Source organism: Panthera tigris, chromosome D2 (genome assembly GCF_018350195.1).
Source record: "Panthera tigris isolate Pti1 chromosome D2, P.tigris_Pti1_mat1.1, whole genome shotgun sequence".
In the NCBI taxonomy this organism is placed as follows: Eukaryota; Metazoa; Chordata; class Mammalia; order Carnivora; family Felidae; genus Panthera; species Panthera tigris.
The window spans coordinates 59,448,903-59,467,099 of record NC_056670.1 but is presented as its reverse complement, the minus strand read 5'-3'; the positions used below and the strand labels follow the sequence as shown (position 1 = coordinate 59,467,099).

General features: G+C 54.6%; 3 protein-coding genes and 1 long non-coding RNA gene across 9 annotated transcripts in view; 3 read left to right on the top strand and 1 right to left on the bottom strand.

Moving 5' to 3' along the window:
- The window catches only part of OGA (O-GlcNAcase), a 30,045-nt gene extending 27,182 nt beyond the window's left edge, over nt 1–2,863 (top strand). For all 4 annotated transcript variants that reach the window (XM_042959863.1, XM_042959860.1, XM_042959862.1 and 1 more), the window contains one exon: nt 762–2,863. In XM_042959863.1, coding sequence (XP_042815797.1) covers nt 762–898 — 137 coding nt within the window. In that variant the 3' untranslated portion in view covers nt 899–2,863. The remainder of the gene's footprint in view (nt 1–761) is intronic.
- A 1,045-nt stretch (nt 2,864–3,908) lies between these two features.
- On the top strand, nt 3,909–5,759 carry NPM3 (nucleophosmin/nucleoplasmin 3). The gene is made up of 6 exons (XM_007080188.3): nt 3,909–4,077; nt 4,377–4,462; nt 4,717–4,836; nt 4,980–5,073; nt 5,451–5,568; nt 5,666–5,759. Exons 1-5 carry the CDS (start codon nt 3,960–3,962, stop codon nt 5,561–5,563), a joined length of 531 nt encoding a protein of 176 aa, XP_007080250.2. The 5' UTR covers nt 3,909–3,959; the 3' UTR covers nt 5,564–5,568; nt 5,666–5,759.
- A 5,643-nt stretch (nt 5,760–11,402) lies between these two features.
- On the top strand, nt 11,403–17,198 carry FGF8 (fibroblast growth factor 8). Of its 2 annotated transcripts, none has more exons than XM_042960548.1 (6): nt 11,403–11,434; nt 11,540–11,576; nt 12,117–12,212; nt 12,431–12,611; nt 15,814–15,920; nt 16,774–17,198. In XM_042960548.1, exons 1-6 carry the CDS (start codon nt 11,403–11,405, stop codon nt 17,062–17,064), a joined length of 744 nt encoding a protein of 247 aa, XP_042816482.1. In that variant the 3' UTR covers nt 17,065–17,198. The 2 variants fall into 2 exon arrangements, with proteins under 2 accessions (XP_042816482.1, XP_042816481.1); XM_042960547.1 differs by having other exon boundaries at nt 11,540–11,611; nt 12,140–12,212.
- Nucleotides 13,454–16,979, bottom strand: LOC122231853. Of its 2 annotated transcripts, none has more exons than XR_006209114.1 (3): nt 16,674–16,979; nt 15,839–15,886; nt 13,454–13,776 (listed from the first exon to the last, which is right to left on the bottom strand). It is a non-coding gene; the product is annotated as an uncharacterized LOC122231853 (long non-coding RNA). The 2 variants fall into 2 exon arrangements; XR_006209115.1 differs by having other exon boundaries at nt 13,454–13,816; nt 16,768–16,979.
- Nucleotides 17,199–18,197: the final 999 nt, after the last annotated feature.

Here is an 18,197-nt window from a genome sequence, read left to right as displayed (position 1 = left end):
GAAGAGTTTCACTGAATTTTTTTTTATTTGCCAGTAATATTTTATTTTTATTTTTATTATTTTATTATTTATTATAATACTTATTATTTTTTTTTTAATTTAATTTTTTTATTTTTTAAAATTTACATCCAAATTAGGTAGCATATAGTGAAACAATGATTTCAGGAGTAGATACCCATTTAGCCCATCCCCCCTCCCACAACACCTCCAGTTTCCCTAAGTTTGTTCTCCATATTTATGAGTCTCTTTTGTTTTGTCCCCCTCCCTGTTTTTATATTATTTTTGTTTCCCTTCCCTTATGTTCATCTGTTTTGTCTCTTAAAGTCCTCATAATGAGTGAAGTCATATGGTTTTTGTCTTTCTCTGACTGGCTAATTTCACTTAGCATAATATCCTCCAGTTCCATCCACGTAGTTGCAAATGGCTTCACTGGATTTTTTTAATGGAGGTATTTTTGAGAATTAAGAACTGTATATGTTTAAGGTGTACAGTTTGATGATTTGAAATACATTGTAATTACCACATTCAAGCTAGTTAACATATCTGTCATTTAAGATAGTTGCCGCTGCAGTATTCAGTATTGATGAATACTAATATTCATTGAATATTCATATGAATTTTAAAAATTGTGGTATGAAATTTAGGGACTGGTATAGATAAGCTCCTACTGTCACCTATTTGAAATATATTAAAGATTCATGACAACTCCTATCCATAATTCCAGTTGACATTTACATTTTGAATATTTGTTTTATTTCTAGGCTCCCGGGGGGCTTTCTGTGAAGTGAGACCAGATGATAAAAGAATTCTGGAATTTTACAGCAAGTTAGGCTGTTTTGAAATTGCAAAAATGGAAGGATTTCCAAAGGATGTGGTTATACTTGGTCGGAGCCTGTGAAATTTGTTGGCACTATGAACTGTCGGAAAGTCTCTGAACTTCACTTGGTTGGTGGTGGTTTGGGTCTTCATACAGTTCAGCCTCTGGAATGGCAAAATTAATCAGCCAATTGGGATTGGAAACGAAGACTATATAAAACTCACCCATCACACTTTGAGATTACTCACTGGTTGGAAGGTTGTATTGATGCAAATCCTGTCTGAAACAGATGTGGGCCTCCTTTGTGGGTCTTGTGTTAGGTGCCAAGACCTCTTACATGGGCTTATAGGGAGGGGGTCTTCAATAAATGTAGTCAGCACTGTGTTCTGCATCCAGCGTGGTTGCATTTCTCACCTAAGAGTAATTAGAATCATTTGTCATCCTCCTTGATTTATTGGATGAAAAGTGTCTTTCATTCTTCGGAGACATGGCAGAGATGAGAAAGATTTAGTGGGTTTCAGAGGCTTCAGGGTAGAGATTCCAAGTGGGATGGTTGTGGCATAGTTTAAGCTGAGTAAATGATTTTAATTTGGGGCAGTTTTTCTGCTCTTTGTAAAGCCATGGCCAGTTGTCTCTTGTAGTGACCATTGGTTCAGGCATGTTGTGCTTTGTAGGGACAAATGTGCATTTGTTTGTGGCAAAAGCCTAAAAATGGCAGACTTGTAAATTTTTTTGTATATAAACTAGCTGTAACCTGAGTATCCTTTGTGTTCACTGTTTTTGTAATTTTTTTCCTTTTGAAAATGAAAGGGTATGTGGTTCAGGATGGCACTTTGAATAATGTAAATCAGTGGAAGATGGATTTTCTTTACTTTTGTCTTTTTTTTTTTTTTTTTAAAGAAGTTTTATTGTTTTTAAAGTGCCTCCCACCTAGGGCTAGGCCATGACCACTTTGGGTATGAGAGTCTAATTTCATGGGACTCAGTCTTGCAAAGTGCAGTCACTTCTGGAAATTAACCTCAATGCAGGTCAGCATGTGAAATGTTAGTTTTGACATCAAGTAGGGTTCAGGGACTTACTGGTCCCATTTGCCCGGAGATCAGTTGTCCTTTAATTTCAAGATCTGTTACAACTGGTTTTATTAAATCAGAGTCTTTAATTGCATGTTTGTATCTAATTTTTTTAAAAAAATGAGCACACTTTAACCAATGACTTAAGGTTACCCTTTTCTTTTTCCTTTAACCAGATTCTGAAAGCTCCATGTATTTTAATTTAGATTTGGTGTTTTTAGGGGTTCTGAGCATGAGGTTAACAGGTAATCTCTGCAGGATTCATTTTTTTCATCATGGATTCCTAACAGTATTTTGTTACCTTGCTTCCCTGCAGTTTTGTTATCAGCTGTTTTACTTTGAGCTGAGGTGGGAGGGGCAAGGAAAAGGCATTTTCCTTCAGGAAGAAATTCCATCAGTTTGGGCTTTGAATCTTAAAGCATTGTGCCTAATGGTACCTAGTGACTTTCAACCAGGGCCTGTGAGTGGGCACTGAGTTGGTAAGATGAATGGAGAGGAGGAAGGAGGCCTCTTTATTTTCAGGGTAGAAACCTTTAACTGATAGAAGACCTAAGAAGGCTAAGGGGGAAGGGAAGAGCTCTACAAGATGCTGTTTAAAACAGTTTAAGGTCACTTGGTTTTCTCTTTAAGTACATTTTGTACTCTAGTGGACAATTCTAGCATTTATTTGGAGGATTTCAGTGTCAATCTATGGAATCAGGATTTTTAGCAAGTTTGCTTGTGGTTTTATCTTGGCTTATAATAATCATTCTGGCTGGTCTGGTCACAGATGCTAACCATGAAACAGATGTCCAGGCCTGTACCTTCATCATTCTAGGATGGTAAAGTGCTATGCTCTCTTCTATGGTTATGAATATTTATTAAGGTTGGAATGACATTTCATTGTTCAGATCACAGCTCAGTTCCTGTAGAAAACGAACTGTAAAACTATCTGAAGACCATGCAAGAGGCAAAATAAAACTTGAAGTGAAATGTGTGTGGTGGTGTACTGTGTAAACCTACTTCCTGTTTCTGCTCTGTACCTTTTCTCATGCCTTTCATGTCTCACAAGCATCTTCCATAGCCGTTCACGTTGGGGGATGCACCTTCCTATTCCTATCTCCAATAAAAGACTTCCTTCCAGATTTTCTTCATGGCAAGGTAAAAAAGGAAGACTAGTTCTTGGCCAAGCCACCCTCCTCCCACAGTTATATCCTGGGTGGGAGTTAGGGCCGCCAGTTTGAATGCGTTCCCTCCCATCTAGTAGGATAAGGAACACACTTTGCCTGATTGGCCAAAAGGTGAGAGGTGGGGGTGGGGGAGTTGCCCAAATTATGGGACATACTACTCTTAAGGTGGAAGGGTGTTCGGGCTGCAATTATAAGCTTCAAAGTACGTTTGCCAGAAGTAGCCGCTAGCTGCACATTGAAGCTAACATCCTTTCCTAGCAAGCGCCAGCCTCCAGCCAGCATAGTAAGCTCAATAAAGAGAAGCCTTCTAGATAGTGAACTTCTCTGGTCGTTAAGAGCAGGAAGCATAGACGCATATTGGAAAGAGGACCGAGTGGTTCCATGGTTCCAGTAGAAAATAAACCCATGGGCAAAAAGTCTTCCTTCAGGAGCCTCGGCTCTCTTGGAGGAAAGGCAAGGCAAGTAGCGTATTTCCTTTGCTTTTATGAGGAAAACGCTGCCTTGAAACTCGCCTTTACTAGGAGAGTTGGAAAGGTTTCCGTTTTTGTATCTATTCTCCCCTTGACGAAAACTTGCCCTGGATTGGGGGAGTGGAGACAGAAGAGGGTGCGAGGAGCTAGAGAAAATGGAGGCAGGAGCCGCCCTCAGAGAGCCGTGGTCCTGGAAGTGCGGAAGGACATTAACATTAAGAAATCCATGCTTCTCTGGCCCTTCCATGCAGTCCCGACACACAGGTTTGACCAGAGGCCTCCGGCCCCCGGGGGAGAAAGCCCTAGGTCCGGTCGCGCCTCGTCCCTCCTTTCTCAAGTGCCAGCGGCTCCTTTAATGGGCGGGGCCGGAACACGCTGCGAGTCCCTCGCTTTAGACGTGTCGGGGGCGGAGCTTCCAGACGGCCCTAGCAGCATGGCCGCCGGCGCCGCCGCCGCTTTAGCGTTCCTGAGTCAGGAGAGCCGAGCCCGGGCCGGGGGGGTCGGGGGTCTGCGGGTCCCGGCTCCGGTCACTATGGACAGTTTTTTCTTCGGTATTGAGGAAAGGAGGGGATGAGGGTGGTGCTAGGGCGGTCAGGGGCAGAACAGGAATGCAGATGAGTACACGACGTGGGTTGAGGCGGAGGGGCCCCCGTGCACGGCAGACCAAGCGGGAGGGGGTGGCGCGACCGCTGTCCCAGATGTGCCGGGCGGAGCCCAGGACAGAGCGCCCCTGGTGTTCCTGAGAAGTGGGTGCGTAAATGGCCGGTCGCACCATGGCTGCACGTGACAGAGGTGTGGTGGAACGCCCCCCACGCACACTCAGGCACGTTCACACTGTTCCCTCTTCCAGGCTGTGAGCTCTCCGGCCACACCCGCTCTTTCACCTTCAAGGTAGAGGAAGAGGATGAATCGGAGCATGTGCTGGCGTTGACCATGGTGAGGCGCGGGGAAAGGTGGTGGTGGTGAATCGCTGGACCTGAGCAGGCAACTCGGGGGGCCTCCAACAGCCCCCCCCCCCCAATCCCTTTACTGGGAGTTCCCTCCTCTGCCTAACTCCCACATGGGCAGCTTTCCTGGCTGAGTGATCAGGGACCACTGGGGTGGGGCAAATTATAGGGTCGATGCCTCCACAAGGATTGTGGTGTCAGTCCTTGCTTGGGGAGACCCCAGGGTTCTGTGTACTCTTCCAGCTCTGCCTCACCGAGGGGGCCAAAGATGAGTGTAATGTGGTAGAAGTCGTGGCCAGGAATCATGACCATCAGGAGATTGCAGTCCCTGTGGCCAATCTCAAGTTGTCCTGCCAACCCATGGTGAGTTCTCAGGCATATGTTGAGGTGGTGGTGGCGGTGCTGGTGGTGGTGGTGGTGGTAGTGATAGTGGTGGTTGTTAGGAATTGAGGACCCAAGGACACAAGATGGGATGGGCCAGGCCTTCATCCTTGTCTTTCTTCCAGCTCAGTTTGGATGACTTCCAGCTCCAGCCACCTGTAACCTTCCGCCTGAAGTCAGGTTCTGGCCCTGTGCGCATCACTGGGAGGCACCAGATTGGTGAGAGTCTTCTCCTTTGTCTAGTGGGTTCTGCCATCGAGTTTCTCTTCCCACCGCCGCCCTCTACACTCCTGCCCCATCCTATCCTTATCTCCTAGTGGAGCTTCCATACAGACTATGTGTGATGTATCCTCCACTTTTTGTCCTACTTAAGCCTCCCTCCTGCGTGAAACCTGTCTCAGCTTCTCCACCTGCACCAATGTGGTCTTCTTTGGCTCTTTGTCATCTCTCATTTAGTATCTGAGGTTCTTCCCACCTAGACCATAAGCTCTGGGAGATCAGGATCCCTGGCACCACAGGGCATGAATAAATGACATGTGGTATGAAGGGGGTCTGGCTTTAACCTCCTCCTCTTTTACTGCTTATGTATCCACCAGTTACTATAAGCAATGACGTTTCTGAGGAAGAAGAGAGTGAAGAAGGGAGTGAGGAGGAGGAAGCTGAGTTGTGCCCCATCCTACCTGCCAAGAAGCAGAGGGGCAGGCCCTAGCCTTGGTGAGTGGGGAGAGGGGTGTCCAGCAAGGTCTGGGATCGGGCAGGAGGAGCACGTGAACACGGCCTTGATGCTGACCCCTTGTTTGCTCTCCCTCAGGTCAGCTAGCTGCCTGCTACGTGTGCCATGCACTATGTTCCTGTACAAGTTTCAAGAAATTTAAATGTGTCTTCTCCGTTGAAGAGGAGGGATGGATGGGTGGGTGGGTGGGGTCTTGGGCCGGTGCTTGGAGAGAGGGTGGTCCTATTCTTCATAAGGGCCCTGGTGTTTCTCTAATCTTATGCCATATCTGGGGCTTCCCTTTTCTCCAGGAGTGGGAGGAACTCTGAACTTCTCTCCTGACCCTCTCTCCCCACTTGCCTGTGAGATTGGAGGTCAGCATCTGAAGCTCAGGACTACACATTTTTAATACTTTTTACATTTTTGGATAAAGGCTGTAATAAAGTGATGTGGAGGTTTTTTTGCAACTCATTTGTGTGGCTTCTTTACCTGCTGGGTTGGCATTCCCCTAGGGGCCACCAGGTGGCACTGTGGCAGCACCGAGGGTGGCCCTGGGCCTGGGGAGGGTGAGGAAATGTGGGATCCTGCTATCCCTAGGACCCCAGCGGCCAGGCAAGGCCTGGGCCCCAACTGCCTTACTAAAAGAGGACCTCCCAACACCATGCCCATTCTCAGTCCCTACAGGTGGGGGAGGGCCATCCCAGGAGGTTATCAGCATCCAAACAAGGGGCCTGGGCCTCTGTCAGCACTCAGGCTGATGGGCAGGGGGCAGATAAAGGGGCTTAAGCAGTCCAAGGAATGTGCATCCCTAGCCCCATGAGGGGGCTCAGGCCCTGAGAGGGCCTGTGAGGGGAAAGGCAGAGGCTAGTCTTTGCTCCTCCTTCCAGTCTTGCAGGCTGTCTCTGAGCTGGTCTGGGCCCTTAGAAACCTGATTCCAGGGGCCAGATGGAGGGGACTGGCCAGATTGGGTGACAGGGAAACCAGAATCCGGGTGGCCTGGCATATGGGGGCAGAGAGGGTCCCCTGGGATTCAACCTCCTGGGCTAAGGGGTTCCTGACCCCCAGCACACCGCCTGGTGTGGGGAATCTCTGGTGCCTGTAATCAGGTGTTCTGGGGTGTGGGTGCTGCTATGCCAGGAAGAGAACGGGAAGTACCTGGTGTGAGCATTAGTGTGTATGTGACCAACTCTGAGGTCAGCAGTTCAGCAGCTGTGTTGATGTGGGAGGGGGGCAGTATTTCAATGTCCCACAAACAAACAAACAAACAAACAAAAGGTTAACTCCTGAGACAGCCTGGGGCCAGACGTGCTGAGGATGGACAGAGTACAGTGCCTGGTGGGATGGTGGGGCCAGGCCCACTCCCTCCCACACTGGCTGCTGGGCAAATGAGTGAACAAGTGGGAGGGATCTCTAGATAACCCGAAGGGGCTGGTATTGGGGCAGGTAAGGTAAACTTGGGAGAGAGTGTCCCACAACACGGAAAAGCATCCCTGCTTCAACACATCCTTGGAGTAGGTTTCCCCACCCCTCCTGGTGAGAAGCTGAGGTTCAAGCTCTAACCTCCCTTTTTCTTCAAGTTAAGGATAAAAGAAGATGATTTCTCTCTGGGTTGCAGTGGTCAGGGTCGTAGGCCCCTTTCTCCTCTCCAGGATGACTGAGGTGCTTCCATCAGGAACCAGGGTAGCGTGGTGGGGGAAGTCAGGCTCGAGACCATTCACCTTTCTGTGGTCGTGAGGGAGGGGGAATGCAGCTGGCGCCCTCTGGTGGGCGAGGTTGAAACCACCTGTGGCCGTGCGGCTCCCCACGCCGCCTCGCAGGGGGCTAGGTGAGTGGTCTGGGCCGCCTAAGTTTAGGCAGAAAGCGAGGAGTAAGTCACTGAGGCTGACTTCACTCGTTCTTTGATTCGCTAGAAGAGGTCCTGTTAGAGCCCTTCCCTTCCTCCTCTCGCCTATAACCTCCAGAGTCCTCAGCATGTGCTTGGTTGGAGACTCAGGAGACTGGCTGAGCGCAGAGAAGTCATCTCTGGGGGAAGCCTCCCCAGTCAACCCCTCTACCCCCTGCGCGTGGCCCTGTCCCGATATTTACCCCCTGCGAAGCTAGTGAGCGCTGATTGTAAGCCTTGACTGTTTCCTGCGTGGGTCTCCCTGCAGCCCAGGCCGGCGCCTAGCACGCTCCTGCCCGCAGTGGGGACCCAATCCACACCTTCCCCTTCTTCCAGGAGTTTCCTGGCCCAAAAGGGCGCCCCGCGGACAGAGTTGGGGATTGTTTTTTCTCCCTCCCCGCTCCCGCCTCTCCTCAATGCCCCTTCTGCCAGCTCAGCGCACAGTAGGAGCACTGCCAATTCACTTTGGCCACGGAGCGCCGAGGGATGAAGGCGTACCTCCGCGGTTTGCAGACCACTGGAGGATGGGCAGCCTTGTTATTTGGGGTGCGAGGGGAGACGACTCCCTGGCGGGGTCCGAAGTGCTTAACGCAGTCTCCGCGATTTGCATTTGAACAGTCGGTGGAGAGTCCGCGGCGCTTTGAACGCCGGGCGCAGGAGGCGCGAGTAGGAACAAACTTCAATCCAGGCAGCCCGCGCCGGCTGGTGTGGATTTGAGGGGCCCAGGGTGGGCCTGGGGCGAGGGATGCGTTTGGAAAGAGGCTGAAGGTGTGTGTTTGGGTCCCCGCGAGGGCGTGTTTGCGGAGAGGGGCTGTTTGTGTTGGCAAGGAGTGTGTGTTTGTGTTTGCAGGAGGCGAGGCTGTGTGTGTGTGTGTGTGTGTGTGTGTATGTTTGTGTTTGCGGAGTGTGGGGGCGGCCAGGAAAGGTGGCCCGGCTGTCACTCAGCGATCAGGTTGACAGGCGCTCCCTCATCAGGGCCAAGGAGCTCTGATTGCAGATTCGAGGAAACAAAATAGCAATTGTAATTACGGGGCTTTGATAAGATAAAGGAAGGAGCGAGCTGGCCGGGAAGCGAGCAAGCGAGTGAGGAAGGGACAGAGTGGCCTGCTGGGGCCCCGGCAGAATATTTGCATCTGTCACTCAAAGGGCTGATGGAGCAGTACCTGGCACCCAATGTGAGGGTGTCCCCATCTGCCCCCCTTCCCACCCCGGCCCCAAGCCATAGGCTTTTGGGGAGATGCGAAGAATCTCCCAAACTGATGAGCGTTCTAGTTTGGGAGAAAGTTGTCCAAATGCAAAGGAATTCTTTCCTGTAGAGAGGCCCCTTGATAGAGGTTAAAGTGTAGTACTAAAACCTTGACCTCCCACTTTGAGGTCCTAGGATGCCCATCTCCTCTGGGGGAGGGAGGAGGGTGAGCTAAGATCATTGAAGTTCAGCTCAAGGCCTTCAGAACCTTCTAGGAGCTCCAGAACCAGAGTTGGATCCTGAGTCAGATACTCTGGCCTCTATCCAGAGAAGGGCAGGTGCCCAGAGTGACTCTGGTTGTGGCCCCAAGACTGTGCACACTAAGGGTGGGCTGGACTGCCATGTCCCCTGCCTGAGTGCTGCTCCATGCTGTTTTCATCAGACTATTTTCAGAGGGCTGGGTCCCTGGTGGGGAGAAGGCCCTTCCCACCCTCTGCTCTCCATCTCTCCATTCACTTGTTCATTCATGCGTGTGCTCACGCGCGCACACACACCCCCCATTTTCAAGGGCCTACTGTGTGCAGGGCATGAAGTTAAAATGGTGAGCATCCTGCCTGTTTGAAGCAGTGCATCTGGGGAGGTAGACATTCAGCAAGTGGCCTGCAGGGCTCTAAGGCAGAAGAGCATAGTAAGGAAAAGGGCTGGTTTGGGCTGTGGGCACTGGAGCCCGCCTCACCTGTCTCCCTTCTAATGGGCTCACCTCTTAGTTGAGAGGAGACAGTGCCAGTCCAGCCTTTAGCAAAGACAAGTGCTCAATAAATAGTGGTGATTATAATCTGTTGGGGGGGGGCGGGTAGTGGGGAGAGAAAAGCAAGTCTTCCTGGGGAAGCTACTCATGAGCTGAGGTCTAAATGCTCGGCCAGTTTCTTCATTATTCATTCATCAAATACCAACTGCAGAACAACCTTGCCCAGCTCTGTGCCATGAGCTGCAAGTTCTGGTCTAAAAGACATGATCTTTGTCTGGAGGTCTGTGTGTGCAAGAACTGGCAGAGTGAGCAGACTCCTGGAGGTGGGTAACACGTAGGCTCAAGGAGTCTCCTTCTCTGAGGGAGGATGAGGTCTTGGGACAAGTACTCTGTTTTCCTATCTATGCATTGCTCAGTGTTATTATGGCTGGGAAGTGGGAAAAGGTGGGGCACAGGGACAGGTGGGGCACAGAGAAAGGGGAGGTAGGTAGAACTTGGCTGTGCTGCGTACTGCTTCTGGCCTAATGGCTTCCTGGCACCGCCCCAACCCCTCCAGTCCAACCCCAAGGACATAAGGTGGGGGCAGTGGGGCAGGGGAGGTCATAGGTGGATGCAGCAGCTGCGTAGGGCATCAGTGGTTCCACCTGCTCCTCAGAAGTATCTGTCCCAGGGCATCTCTGCCCACCCAAGCTGCTCCTAAGGAAGCACCATGGCTCAGGGGTTCCAGAAGCCCCTTGGGGGAAGCAATGAGGGGCTGGGAGAAGCTTAGACAAGTCCCTACCTCCTTTGGTTTCCCCTCTCCCTGCACCGAGCCCCTCACATTTGACACAAAACACCAGTCCATGTCTAGTACACAGTAGGTGTGTAAATGCCTAAGTGCACAAATAATGAGACCTTGAGAGGGAAAGGCGAGGCGGCCTGGATCGAAGTCTCTTCCCCAGGAAAAGCTGGGGACAGAAGTTATTTTTGCCCCCCTCCGCCTGCGGCTCTGGGAGAGCAGCAGCAACTATGGGTCCTTCCAGGGATCTCTGGGCTCCTCTCCCACGTAGGTGGCTACTTCAGGCTAGTGTATGTGGGACGGAGGCAGGGGTGATGGTGATAATGGGGGAGGGGACTCTTCTCGCTCTCAGGGTCTTCTTGGAGACCGGACGAGACAGGAGAGACCAGAAACCGGCAGGAAGGGTTACTCAGCAGAAAGCTGGTGGGGAGGTCGGGTCGCCGTCGCACACGCACGCACTACCCGAGAGCCGAGCGCACAGCCATTCACTCCCACGTCAGAGGCCACTTCCAGGGGGCACACGTGGCCGAAGCACACAGTAGGTGGCTCGGAGACCTGCCGCCTAGACTGAGGCGTAAAGCCAACGGGGCTCACCGTGGAGACCCGGCACTTTCCCACCCCGGCGCACCCCGCGGTCCGGGAAACCCCAGCCCGAGGCGTCCCCCATCCCCACGGGTCCAGACCCCGAGAGCGCGCGAGGGGGTCAGGCCCGGGATGGGGGGAGGCGCCCCCCGCCGGCCGCCCCCGCCCCTCCCGCGGTCCCCAGACCCCTCCCCTAGCCCAGACCCCCAATCCCAGACCCGCCGGCCGCCCCGCCCCGGTCCGCCCCGCCCCCGCCCCGGGCTGCGTCCGGGCCCCAGCTCCCAGCCGGGGGCTGCGGGCTCCGGCCGCCCGCCCCGCGCTCCCCCCTCGCGCCCGGTGCGGCGCCCCCCGCCCTCACCCCTCCCCCTCCCTTCCCACCTACCCACCCACCCTGCCGGCCCGTTACCCTCCCGCCCGCTCCGGCTCCTGAGCAGCCAGCGGCCACCGGCTCCGGCAGCGGCGGCAGAGCGACTCGGCGCGGCACGGCGTGGCGCGGCGAGCTCGACATTCCACGGGACCCGCAGAGCCGCGGCCGGACCGCCGCCCGCCTCCCGCGCCCCAGCCTTGGTCGGCCGCCGCCGCCCTCGGCTCGTCCCTCGCGGCCGCCCGCGGGCCGGCGTGATCCCGCCGGGGCTCTCGGTGCTCCCCGGGCCGCGCGCCATGGGCAGCCCCCGCTCGGCGCTGAGCTGCCTGTGAGTACGGCCGCCGCCCCCGCGTCCCCGCCCGGCCCGCGCCGCCGCGCCCTCTCCGCTCACCCCGCGCCCTCTCTCTCTCCCGCCCGCTTTTGTCTCCCACAGGCTGTTGCACTTGCTGGTTCTCTGCCTCCAAGCCCAGGTAAGGCGCACTGCGCGGCGGCGGGGCCCGGGCGGGCCGGCGGGGGCCGCCGATTGGCAAGTTCGGGCAGGGGCCCTTGGACCGAGCCTGCGGCCAGCGCTGCAGGGCTGGAAGGAACCTTAGAAACCCAGCCCCGAACTTCCCCGAGGAGGGAGCTAGGGAACAGAGAGGGAGCGCCCTGCCTCAGGTCACACAGCTAGTGTGCAGTGAGACTCGAACGCAAGGTTTCGGAGTCCAGCGCCGTCTCCGGTGCATTCTAGCCAGGTTGGGGTGGATGGGGGGAACTCTAGGGCCAGCCACACCTGGCTGCCGAGTAAGGGGGGAGCTGGGGCCCGGGAGCGTTCGTTGTCAGAAGTCCCGGTGACTGCCGCAGGGACTCTTCCGCGGCTCTCTGGGGACACTTGTGGCGGGTCTGGCCGAAAGATCAGGTGCCTAGGCTCTCTGCGCTCTCAACATTTGCTCCGTAAATTTGTCTTTATAAATGTCAGGGGTCGGGCAGCGCTGCCTCCCTACTTACAAGCGCCCTGCTTTTCTAGGAAGGCGGGGGGGGGGGGCGGGGTGAGGGGGGCTGCGCTGGGCAGGGAGCTTGCTTCCCTGTGCGGAGCTGGCCGGGAGTCCCAGGGTGTTTCCCAACAGGTAGGTCCAGATCGTTCCGGGCTCGTCGATGTTAGGCTGAGGCTGCCCGATTTTCCTGGGTGGGGTGTCGTGTCCTGAGCTGGCATGTTGGGGGGATCCCCCAGCCCCTGCCGGCTGCCTGGGGCAGTGGAGGGGCGAGCAGGGCGATGGGGGCCACTTGGGCCCCTGGGCAGAGTAGCATTATAATGGCGTGTTGTGTATTTTTCAATTTCCTAAAGGTAACTGTTCAGTCCTCACCTAATTTTACACAGCATGTGAGGGAGCAGAGCCTGGTGACGGATCAGCTCAGCCGCCGCCTTATCCGGACCTACCAGCTCTACAGCCGCACCAGCGGGAAGCACGTGCAGGTCCTGGCCAACAAGCGCATCAACGCCATGGCAGAGGACGGGGACCCCTTCGGTAAGGCGACCGGCACTGGGCAGGGTAAAGGTAGCTTGTAGAACATACGCCCCCTTTCCCTGGCTGGCCTGCTGTGACTGGACCTGCCAGCCCCATCTGCACCGGCAGGAGGCTTGTAGGCTCCCCAGCTCAGAAGGGAAGGAGTTAAGGCCAAAAAAAAAAAAAAAAAAAAAAAAAGCATCTTGGGGTCAGCTGGAGAAAAGAGGGCCAGCGAAGGGACCTCGGGGAGTACTTGGCCCACAGGTGCCCCTTCCCTGCCCAGCAGATGAATGAATCCAGGAGTCTCCCTTTCCACCTCCCCCATTCACACACCCCTCCCCAGCTGCAGGTGGAGGCAGAGGGTTCAGCGGGAGGGGGCCTCAGGTTTAAGGGAAGCTCTTGAAAGAGGATATGTCGCCAGGGCCCACAAAAGGAGAGAGTTGGGAAAGAGAAGGGAGCAAAATCCCCCAAAACTTCCAACTTGGAGGGGGTATGCCATGAACCTTTAAATATTTTGATCAGAAGGGCCAATGGCACATGGGGACTAGGCTTGGGAAGGGGCCCTCTCCACTCCACTGACCCAGGAACCCAGGTGGTGGTCAGAGCTGGGCTCCGGGCTGTCCGTGGGGTGGTGAGTCCAGGGAGCTACTGCGGGTCAGAGAGACTGAGGACTGATTGATTTCTAAAACATTCAATATTCCTGCCTTGAAACAAGGCCAATTTCTAGAGTGCTGGATGTACCAAGAGAAAAGCAAGCCCTCTGGGCGGCTGGTGTTGTTTTTAGAGAGCGATTATTGTGAGTTTAAAAACCTTTAAATAATGACCAAGTTAAACAAGCATGAAAGGAGAGGGGAAGACTCTATTAAAATGTAATAAAAAGGTGAGGCATTTTAAGAGCTAAGAAGAAAAATGAAGAATGATATAAAACAGAAAAAGAACGAGCCTTTTTTCAGATGTGGAGTTTGAAAGGAGTTGCAAGTCTGTAAATGTTAAAAAAGAGGTTCAAGATTGTTCTCTATGAATCTCTGGAGAGACCCCCGCGTCTGGCAGAGCGATTAAAACTCTTCTTACTTTCACCTTTTTTAACATTTCCTGAATACTTTCTCCTCTTCTCGAGCCAGTTTGGGGGATCGAGTATGTCTCACTGCATTTTTTCTGCATCGACGTAGCTGACTTCCCTTCAAAGCTGGAGAAGGAGACATAATTTTCCCGGGATAAATCTGTCACTGGGGTGGAAGAATAGGTTTGAAAATGTTAAGCTTTCCAAAAGCCCGGTCGGGAAAGCCGCTGTAAACTTGCAGCCCCAGCTCCCCAGATCCATCCAGGAAGGGGAGTGGGGGCTCTCCATGGTGGGGGTGGGGGGCGGCCTGCCCGGTGGCCGAGCTCCCCCGCTGCGCTGGCAGGGCCAGCCTGCCGTCCCTTTGTCCCTCTGTCCCTCCGAACTGGCTGCTTGCTTCTCCTCTCAGCTTCCAAGGAAAGGGAACGAATGCTTAGCTCCTCCTGGGTTTGCTCCACTGGAGCCAATGGTCCAGCATCCTTGGGTTTTGGGGACGGAAGAAGAGGCTAAGCTGGCCGTGGGTGAACTCGTCTTCAGACATCAGAAGTCTCATGCCCACTTCTGTCCTTACAAATGTAGGAAGCTTTCCAGGTTCCCTGGTCCCTGCCTGCCAGGCAGGGGTGGGAACTGGAGGGCCCAAGAGCAGAGTGGCTTAGGGTGTATGGCCAGCACAGTATGAGTCTGGGGGAGAATAGCAGAGAGGTCCTAGTTGCTTCCTTATGGGTCCCAGGAAGGAACCGAGGGATTGTTCCAACCCTGTCTGCCCCATTTGGCCAGAGTCCTCTTGCCCCTTCTCCAGCCAGTGTCCTTCCTGGCCCTTAACAGCAGCCACTCCTTGCTCTGGAAGGCAGATCAGGAGAGGGATGAGCAGACCGGCTGGGTCCAAGAGGAGGTGGGTGGGAGGGGAGGTGACAGCTGCATTTCCCTGGCTGACTTGGAGCCAGACTGGGGAGTTGGCCACTGGGTCCCCGCTCTGTGCTTATGTGAAGGGGTGGGGTAGTCACAGGCTGGGCAATGAGGGCTGCCTCACTGACCTTTAGTCAGTTCAGTTTTGAGGACAAAAAAGGTGCTGCCTTGTTAGGGCAGGCTGGGAGGCAGCTCTGGGAGTCCCAGAACTGCCTTCTCAAGCAGGGAAAATTCTGGGCTCCGCAGTAGAGAGGATAGGAGACCCAGCCTCTTCTGTCCTATCCCCAGCAGCTAAGTCAGCCCTCATTCCCTTCTTGGGGACAGCCTCAAAGGGAGGAGTTACGCAAAGAGCAGACAGGGACCAGGACTTCTGTGGCAAGTTGGCTGTCTAAGGGGAGGGGGCAGGGGAAGAAGGCACAGAATTCAGCTCCCTGTCTCAGGGCTTTCCAGACGGAGAGGCAAGCATGCCTGCTTTTCTCCCCTCCTCACCCGCAGTAAGTGTTTGGTCACTGGGGTGAGAAGCCCAGCTGTGATGGAGGTTGAAAGAGAAAAGACTATTTGAGTCATTGATTTCTGGACACTGGGGCTGGGGACAGTGGTGACTGGGAAGCGTGGAGAAGAGCAGAATCCTCCCAGCTGGAGTCTGAGGTTCTGGGAGAGCAGCTGGCTATGTATGGGCCGTGTGTGTAGGGAGAGCGGTCATCTTCTCAGCAGAGCAGGGGTGGGGTGAGGGGGTCGTGAAGGCTGTGAGTTAGAACCTGAGGGGCCAGAAACAGGAGAGATGCTTTAATGTTTGGCCTCCCAGCTGATGTCACTGTTGTACCCCCAGAAGTTTGCAGTGATATGTGAGGCATGGACACATAATATTTTGACTTTGAAGGATCCCCCGAGATCTTTGATTAGAGTGGAGCTCTAGTCATGAAGCCTTGACATAAAAGTCAGTATCTGGTTTTAAAAGAGAGTCTTTTCAGTTTGATGGCCCCAAGATCTCTCTGCAGAACCGTTTGTACTCCACGATCTTATCCACCCCCTTATGTAAATCCAAGTGAGGGGCCTGGGGCCCAGAAAGGAGACTTGATCTTTCGCAAAGTTGCACAGCATATTGGCAGCTGGGCTGGGGCCGGAGCCCACATCTTGGGTACCTGCTCTTGGAGCAGTTGCTGGGGGGACGTGACAGGTCTGTGGGTCAGCTGGGGTGACGATGTGGTACAGTGGGGGTCAGGGAGCTTCCAATAACCATCCCCCCACCTTCCCTGACAGCAAAGCTCATTGTGGAGACAGATACCTTTGGCAGCCGGGTTCGAGTCCGAGGAGCTGAGACAGGCCTCTACATCTGCATGAATAAGAAGGGGAAGCTGATTGCCAAGGTGAGGCCCCAGAAGGAAGGGAGGGCCCCCCAGGGCCTGGGGAGTAGCTGGGCTGGCAGAGCCAGATCCCAACAAGGTGGGCAGAGAGACCCAGGGCCACCTTGGGGTTACCTAATGATTGGGGTGGGGGGGAGGTGAGAGAGAAGGAAACTGCTTGAGAGATGAAAAGCTATAAAGGCAAAGGAGGAAGAAGGAAGGCTAGGGTAGGGGCTGGCGGGGGGGTTGGTAAATTCCATATATCTTTTTAACAAATCGCCAAATTGCTTTGCTATTATGTCCAATTACATGGTACCAGCATTTGGAATGTTCAGTAAGCCGCAGGCCCAGCCCCTCGGCCTAGCTCTGAAATGGCCCCATTAGTCACGGCTCTTCTCCAGCCTCGAGTTCCCTGCTTCCTGGGCTTCTGGGGATTGGGGCTCCCAGTCTCCCCGCAGGTCTCCCCTCCCCCATGGGGTGGCTGCCCTGGGGCCCCTGGGGTCCTGAGGGGCTGAGGGGGGGGGGCAGCTGGGGAAACTGGTGCCAGCAGCTCGGCCAGACTGGTGGGCAGGAGGCCAGGGCAGGCAGGGTCTGGGCCCCCTCTCTGCCCCTCTGTGTTGGGGCCCAGCCCCTCCGGAGACAACCATGTGTCACTGCTGCCCAGGAGGACAGGAAGTTGCCGGGTGGGCTGCGGCTTGTGAGGGATTAGAGAGCGGGTGCCCGGGCGGGGGTGGGGCTGCAGCTCGTGCCCACCCTGCCATCTGCTGGGGTGCCCACCTGCTGTCTGGGGCCGCCTGCCCTCTGCCTCTGCTGGGGGGGAGCTCCGGCCAGAGCCCAGTAACGCCACGTCTGCCCCCTCCCCACCCCCCACCTGCAGAGCAACGGCAAGGGCAAGGATTGCGTCTTCACGGAGATCGTGCTGGAGAACAACTACACGGCCCTGCAGAACGCCAAGTACGAAGGCTGGTACATGGCCTTCACCCGCAAGGGCCGGCCGCGCAAGGGCTCCAAGACGCGGCAGCACCAGCGCGAGGTCCACTTCATGAAGCGGCTGCCCCGAGGCCACCACACCACGGAGCAGAGCCTGCGCTTCGAGTTCCTCAACTACCCGCCGTTCACGCGCAGCCTGCGCGGCAGCCAGAGGACTTGGGCCCCCGAGCCCCGGTAGGCGCCGCCGGCCCCTCCCCGCCGCCGCGCGGAGCGGCTCCTCTTGCGCGAGCACAGAGAACCTCCAGCGAGGTCTGCGCTGCTGAAGGCTGGGGAGGAGCTGGGGGAGCCCCGGGTGCTAGCTGTTGATAATTGTTTGCTGTTGGGCTTTTTGTTGTTGTTTTGTTTTGTTTTGTTTTTTAAACAAAAGAGAGGCTCTATTTTTGTATTCCACTTGGCTGTGGTGTCTGTCTTCTTAACTTTCGGGAAGGCCCGGGGCAGCGGCCTAGACTGGGATTCTGGCGGGGGTGCACCCAGAGTGGGGGGGCTTTTCTAGCCCAGCGGAGGTGCTCCTGAACCCCAGCACCTGTAGGACAAGCTGGCCAGGCGGCCAGTGACTCTACCTCACCCCTCAGGTGTGGGGAGGGAGGGGAGGGTGGGGACTTAGGGCAGGTCTTTTAAGGGTGGGTGTCAGTGGGGCGGGGGGGGGGGGTGGATGTGTGTTGGTTGTTATTAAATGACTGGAATATTTATTTAACTTAGGTATTAAAAATGTGTGTCGGAGAGTAAGTCCTGCCAGTGGTCAGCTTCCACCCCCTCCCCCAGCTGCCCTGGCAGAGGAGAGATGAGGCAAATCAGGCCCCAGTTCTGACTGTAGCTTCCTTCCAGCCTGACTTAGGTCCCTCGCCCGCATCATTGTCACAGAGGTGCTCTCCGGATAGGACAGAAGCAGGGAAAGGGGCAAGAAGAGGCACTTGCTTAGCTGGTCCCGGGAGCTCTCGTACATGGACCTCCTAGCTCTTAACAGGAGTCACTACCATCACTTCCCCCGCCACCTCTGGGGCAGAAATGATGGCTCTGCTAGGACCAGAACTGCGTTCATGGATTCCGTGAGTTGTTAAAAAGTGCCTCTGTGTGTGTGCCTAGGTCTGGGTGGGAGACAGGTTGGAGATGCCAGAGCTGGCTCTTTCTGAGGAGCAGGCTCCAGAGAACGAAAGAAAAGAGCAGTTGCCAGGGCCCAAGGCGGAGGGTACGTTGGAGGGGAGACCACCAAGACTGGTGTTGACAGTCACAACGTGGAGCAAGTGTTGACTTTTGAGGATTCTGGTTCGAGAGCTGAGAGCAGAAGGTGCTGAGCTCAGGTGCTGCCAAAGG

Coding starts and splice junctions, on each gene's coding strand:
- NPM3 (XM_007080188.3), top strand. CDS start 3,960: ATGGCCGCCGGCGCCGCCGCCGCTTTAGCGTTCCTGAGTCAGGAGAGC. Junction 4,078..4,376: donor TATGGACAGTTTTTTCTTCG/GTATTGAGGAAA, acceptor TCCCTCTTCCAG/GCTGTGAGCTCTCCGGCCAC. Junction 4,463..4,716: donor ATGTGCTGGCGTTGACCATG/GTGAGGCGCGGG, acceptor GTACTCTTCCAG/CTCTGCCTCACCGAGGGGGC.
- FGF8 (XM_042960547.1), top strand. CDS start 11,403: ATGGGCAGCCCCCGCTCGGCGCTGAGCTGCCT. Junction 11,612..12,139: donor CGGCGGCGGGGCCCGGGCGG/GCCGGCGGGGGC, acceptor GGGCGGGGTGAG/GGGGGCTGCGCTGGGCAGGG. Junction 15,921..16,773: donor AGGGGAAGCTGATTGCCAAG/GTGAGGCCCCAG, acceptor CCCCACCTGCAG/AGCAACGGCAAGGGCAAGGA.